This window comes from Ranitomeya imitator, chromosome 1, assembly GCF_032444005.1.
Source record: "Ranitomeya imitator isolate aRanImi1 chromosome 1, aRanImi1.pri, whole genome shotgun sequence".
In the NCBI taxonomy this organism is placed as follows: Eukaryota; Metazoa; Chordata; class Amphibia; order Anura; family Dendrobatidae; genus Ranitomeya; species Ranitomeya imitator.
This window is the reverse complement of record NC_091282.1, coordinates 1115117341-1115123340: the sequence shown is the minus strand read 5'-3', so window position 1 is coordinate 1115123340 and position 6000 is coordinate 1115117341. Positions and strand designations below refer to the sequence as shown.

Here is a 6000-nt window from a genome sequence, read left to right as displayed (position 1 = left end):
ATCAAGGGCAGGGTCAATGCAGCTAGCTATCAGGAGATTTTGGAGCACTTCATGCTTCCATCGGCTGAAATGCTTTATGGAGATGAAGATTTCATTTTTCAGCACGACCTGGCACCTGCTCACAGTGCCAAAACCACTGGTAAATGGTTTACTGACCATGGTATTACTGTGCTCAATTGGCCTGCCAACTCTCCTGACCTGAACCCCATAGAGAATCTGTGGGATATTGTGAAGAGAAAGTTGAGAGACGCAAGACCCAACACTCTGGATGAGCTTAAGGCCGCTATTGAAGCATCCTGGGCCTCCATAACATCTCAGCAGTGTCACAGGCTGATTGCCTCCATGCCACGCCGCATTGAAGCAGTCATTTCTACCAAAGGATTCCCGACCAAGTACTGAGTGCATAACTGAACATTATTATTTGATGGTTTTTTTGTTTGTTATTAAAAAACACTTTTATTTGATTAGATGGGTGAAATATGCTAATTTATTGAGACAGGTTTTTTGGGTTATCAGGAGTTGTATGCCAAAATCATCAGTATTAAAACAATAAAAGACCTGACAAATTTCAGTTGGTGGATAATGAATCTATAATATATGAAAGTTTAATTGTAATCATTACATTATGGTAAATAATGAAATTTAACACTATATGCTAATTTTTTGAGAAGGACCTGTATATAATTCCACATGTGTTAATTCATAGTTTTGAGGCCTTCAGTGTGAATGTACAATTTTCATAGTCATGAAAATACAGAAAAATATTTAAATGAGAAGGTGAGTCCAAACTTTTGGTCTGTACTGTACATTATGAGCTTATGAGTGATTTAGTCCCATCCAGTAAACTTATACAGAGATTTCCAATGGGGAACTCACACTGAAGAAGCAGCGTGAAGTTACCCTCAAAGGGAGTCTGTCGGCTCCTGTAAAGCCATAGCTGTCACTCCAAGAAAAAGACAGATGTAAAGTAGTAAGTAGGAATGACACTGAACTGCTCAGCCACGCCAGGGGTACGCAGAACGCCTCTGCTTGGTTGGAAGAGTTATATTGGGCTCACAGACTCGAAGACCGCACTGCAAATCACTAAATGAACGACGCCATGATCACTCACCAAGGCTCTTCCCACCACTTAGCGGCTGGTTTCCCCTAGGAGGAGAGGACACTCTGACCACATTTCTCGTTAGACTTCCTCGTCTTGGCTCAGTGGAGTGGAGTCTTGCTTTGGCCGTTGTGACTTGGGCAGTTGTACTCTTTAGACAGGACAACAACTCCTTATGTAAATTCTTGCTTGGGGTGGTTATCCTTGTAGGAAAAGGCTGCGAAAAGACAATATATTCGATTTTTTACATTGCGCTCTTTGACAAAAGCCATTTCTGAAAAGTTAGAAACATTTATTAAAGAGGATGCATGAGTTAATGTATTTCATACCAAAAGTGTTAAAAAACAGGGTAAAAAAGTATATTTAAAAATTGTGGTCACTTTCTTCCAGAAGTATCTTCACTTTCCAGCAAGAATTACATCTGGCATTGCAGATCAACATCATTCAATTGAGCGGGACAAACCTGTTACCTGTTATACCAGACACATCCCGTGGAAGAGAGCGGTACTGACTACTGCCTCTAATAGTGAGCAGCCAAGTTTTCCAAAACTAATATAAAAATAAAAAACATCTAAAAATGTGATCTTACAGTTAGCCTTTAATAACTTTCAAACTCGGAAGATTGTACCTTGTAAGAATAAGCTCTCCTTTGTGTAGAAAAAGACCACCACCATCTTTGGTGAAGATATAAGTCATAGAGGAGCCAAGTAACCACTCTGCTGGATTGCCACCTTAAGGAAACATTCTAACTTTCACCCTAAACATTGTCCACTCTGACAGACTACAAACATATATACACAGATTTTAATTTAAAAAAAGTTAATTGGAGGCTTCTTTAATTTTCCATCGACTTTAAGCTGAGACCAACTGTAACGTTTCCCATACGCGGCAGAGCAGACGGAGGGATTTCTGATCTTTATTCCTTCTTTGCATTTCAAAGTTTTATTGGTTTTATAATTAAATTTTCTTATTTTTTCAACACACACAAAAGCATAGAAGAAATTAAACAGCAGTACTGAGCTGTGCATCTGTGAATCTACATCTTGTGGGGGAGGTAAAGGAATTCCTCAGTATAAATTGCCTGTTGTATCCTGACATCACAGTGAGCTGGCAGTCAAATTAGTCTAAAAAAAATTGATCGAGATGTTATTTTTTCAGCTAGAGTGAATGACAAGTTCAGGAGGCAGGGGCGAGAAGAAAAAGTGGTTGATAAATGGAGAAGGAAGCAGATTTCGCTGCCAAGATTACAGACTTTGTGTTTTACCTGATCATTAAATCCTTGAAATATGTGGAAATTTGAACTGTTCTTTAAGCAAACTTTACATCTCTAGTAGAGAAAACTTAACAAAGATGACATTTCAGTTTAAAACTAACAGGAACATATCAAAAAGCTTCTCTGATTACAAGTCCTTACCCAAAGCACAGGCAAGAGTATTCTTAAAATGTCAAGTGGCCGATAACAGATCTCAGCGACTAATGTTGCCCCAACCAGAGTGATAAGGCATTTTACAAGTGTGACCATTAATGGCAGCGCTGGACACTCGAAGAACCTGTGTGCCTATGAAAACTGGCGTTTGTCTATTGCCATTAGTGACAATGACAGTTATTCATGTTAAGAGGCATGAGGGTACATAGAACATTAATACATAGGATTTAGCGACAATCCAATGTTTGACTAATTCTTGATCTTGAAGGAAGAGTACCATGTGATATTGGATGTTGCAATGGAGTTTAAGTTCTAGTCACTTGTCTTCCCCTGACAGCCGTCCAGCTACACAGGTGGTGTGTAGATTCCCTCCTTTGCTCCTTGTCCTTTACGTGCACCAGGCGGCCTCTATTGTCCTCATCCCTCACGGAGGGTTCTTGTCAGTAAGTCCGGCCATTTGCCGATGCCGCGCTTCTATTAGGGCTTTCATCTGCACTGTGAAGGCTATTGTTCATCTCCAAGGCTACATTGACCGTTCCATTAATATAGATCACTGATCTGATACTTCTCATTTGGCCTCTGGGTGTCCCCTCTTTTACCACTTTCTGACATATCTTTTAGAGGCATTCTAGTTCTTGTGGGACTGCCCGGTTCCACACATTTTGCTATTAGATATTACTCAGCCTTACCTCTGAGTGTGCTGCCCTGGTTATTATATGGTTTTGCCATATACATTTAAAGGGAGATACATTGTATTTGCCAGATATTTGGAATTTTGACTATTATATTTGACATTGCTGCAGTTTTCATCCATGATGTTTGATATACTAGGGGCATGCATTTCTCATTGCCTTTGAATGGTTTGCATGGTAAATAGACTCAAGTGGCATTATATATTGCATGGGGGACCTACATGGCTTTATGTATGTTTTAACTTTTTTTTGTGTGTCAATAAAGTTTTCCTTTTATGATTATATTGGTGGTGTGCATATCTTACAGTGGTGCTTTTTCTTCCTTCTGAAGTTCTAGTCACTATCACAGTCACAAATTATTTTACTAAAGACATTTTTAACACATTTGAGGTTGAGACTATTGTAAGCGTCAGCGTTTAATAAGTTGCATACATGGTCGTATATAAATCCACTTTTAAAAGGGTGACCTAAGTAAACATTTCATAGGCCATCAATGTATGATCTCTAGGGGGTCTACAATAAAGGACCCAAGTCCATTGTTACAAGTCAGTGCATGTGCTCTTTTGCTCCATACACACAAGGAAGTCTGGAACCACTATTACTTGTGGAGAGGTGATGAATGTGGTACCATCCCGCTAACTAATGGAAGGTGCCTAAGACAAGCAATTTGTTAACTAGGAAGGAAATTTTTGTTCTAAACTCATGGACTCCGATTCATCAACACTGGCGTTCTGTACACTGGTCTTGAGGAAGAGTCAACTGGAGAAAAATGTGGCAAGTTTATTAAAGGGAGATCTCAAGTTTAAAAGTCATCCCATAATGGGACAGGGAGATAACTTTTTGATAGCTGGGAAACCGACTACACAGTGGGGTTAAACAAATCCAAGAAACAGGGCTCTCAAGTTCCCTGGCATCACAGGTCCATTCTACACTCTACCACGTCATTCATTCTTAATGAACAGAGCCCTTAGCCGATCTTCGGTACTTCAATTTAAATAAACAGAGGAGACACGGTGCATGATCAACCTCCGCTATACTCAACCTTGCTCCATGTCTGGAAATCAATGGGAGCCATGGCAGTCAGAAACCCAGGTATCAGAAAGGTACCCCATATCCTATGAATAGGGGAGAACTATAAAACTTTATAACATCACCTTAAGTGTTATGCACCTCCTAATGTATTTGGCGCCTCTCAGTTGTTGTGCGCCACCACAAGGAATGTACTCCAGAGGTTTAAGTACAATTGTCACAACTTGTGCCACTTTTCTAGTTTACATTCTGAGGAATCTATGGGCCATGTTTGGCCACCATCTCATTTTGCGAAACTCTGCCCACATTTTAAGAAGTTGGCAAAGCAGACAGGGACTAGCATAAAAATGCCAAAATTCACTAAACTTGCTTAACTACAAGTTGCGTTTCAAGTATTTTTAGGCCGGAATATTAGCAAAAATTATTTGCTGAATAGGCCCCATGGAGTCTGGTGCAAGGTACTGTGGTAGTCTGCACAGAAATTAACTGCTTAGGTCATCTGCAGCCTAGGCAAAACCCCAGAGTAACTAGCACCATGCCCGGTCATTTAGGGACTACAATGTGTAAAGAAAAACAAACATTACACTTTCAAAGATATTCAGACACAACACTCCCACATCGTAAGGGTATAAACGGTGCCCTTGTCATGAGATTGTACCGTGCTCGTCTCTGCAAGAGAAAAACCGCACATTCTTTCAGATAATGGAAGGATAACCACATTCTTGGAAGATAGATGAATTTATACAACAAAGAACAATCGAACTAGCAGCTTCAAGTAGGATTCAAGGTTCTCAACCTTTTATATAGAGACTATTGTTAAACGAGACCTGTTCTTTTGAAGTCCTTACAAAAAAAAAATGTTTCTCCTAATATTACCGTACATTCTTAAGATTTGGGCCTGCACCTGAAAGTTACCTATTGTTAATTAGTAAACTTGTTGTTAAGGTGGTTGTGAGATGATCCTGTGTCATCCGCTGTGTATAGCGGCATTACCCGTCTTTATCCTGTGATGATTATGGAGACTTCTGAAAAGTCTTCTTTAGAAGATTTAAACAATAGTTCATTTTCTGATAACACCATCCCTAAGGGTTACGGAGAACTAAACATTTCATGCTTTAAACTTCTATTGAGTTTGTCTGGTGCCTCCGATTCATGGGCATGGCACAGCTTTGTGGAAACTATCAGTGTAGATGTGAGAACTCCATCTATGGAGCCTCTGACGTAGACAATAACTTTTTTTTACTAATGTACATTCAAGTCTTCTTAAATTAAAAGCATGTCCCACAGACGTACCAACCATCACCCATCAGCAGTACCGGATACAGCCATGCTAATGTCTATGCAGCTGTATCTGGTACAGCTATTCAGTCGAACGTCACATGGATGGAAGATAGGGAAGATAATCTAGGGGAGGAGAATCACATAGGAAAAATTCAAATTTGACTGGCATTGTTAACTTGCCCTGAAGAGGGCTCATAACCTCTAGCTTGTGAAAAAAAAAAAAAAAAATCATGTTATCCCCATCAGATTCCCTGAAATGCTCTTTAAAAGCTAGCGTGACAGCTACGGAGACTGTGTGAGATGGTGGGTTGTGTCACAAAGTGTGATAAATGTAATGTTTGGGATGTGAGGTGTTAAATCTTTCCTTGTGATATGGTGTGGTGGGGTGTTAAGAACCAGATTGTGGAGTAGAAGGAGAAGACTCCACATCCAAGGTGTGGGCTACCTAATAAGCCCGAGACAGGAAATAAAGA

The 6000-nt window shown here is 39.9% G+C and overlaps 1 protein-coding gene across 1 annotated transcript in view; it reads right to left on the bottom strand.

Annotated features, from left to right (window-relative positions):
- Positions 1 to 1122: 1122 nt before the first annotated feature.
- LOC138656972 (microtubule-associated tumor suppressor 1 homolog) overlaps positions 1123 to 6000 on the bottom strand; it is a 71420-nt gene continuing 66542 nt past the window's right edge. The window contains exon 3 of the mRNA XM_069744394.1: positions 1123 to 1316. Coding sequence (XP_069600495.1) covers positions 1273 to 1316 — 44 coding nt within the window. The 3' untranslated portion in view covers positions 1123 to 1272. The remainder of the gene's footprint in view (positions 1317 to 6000) is intronic.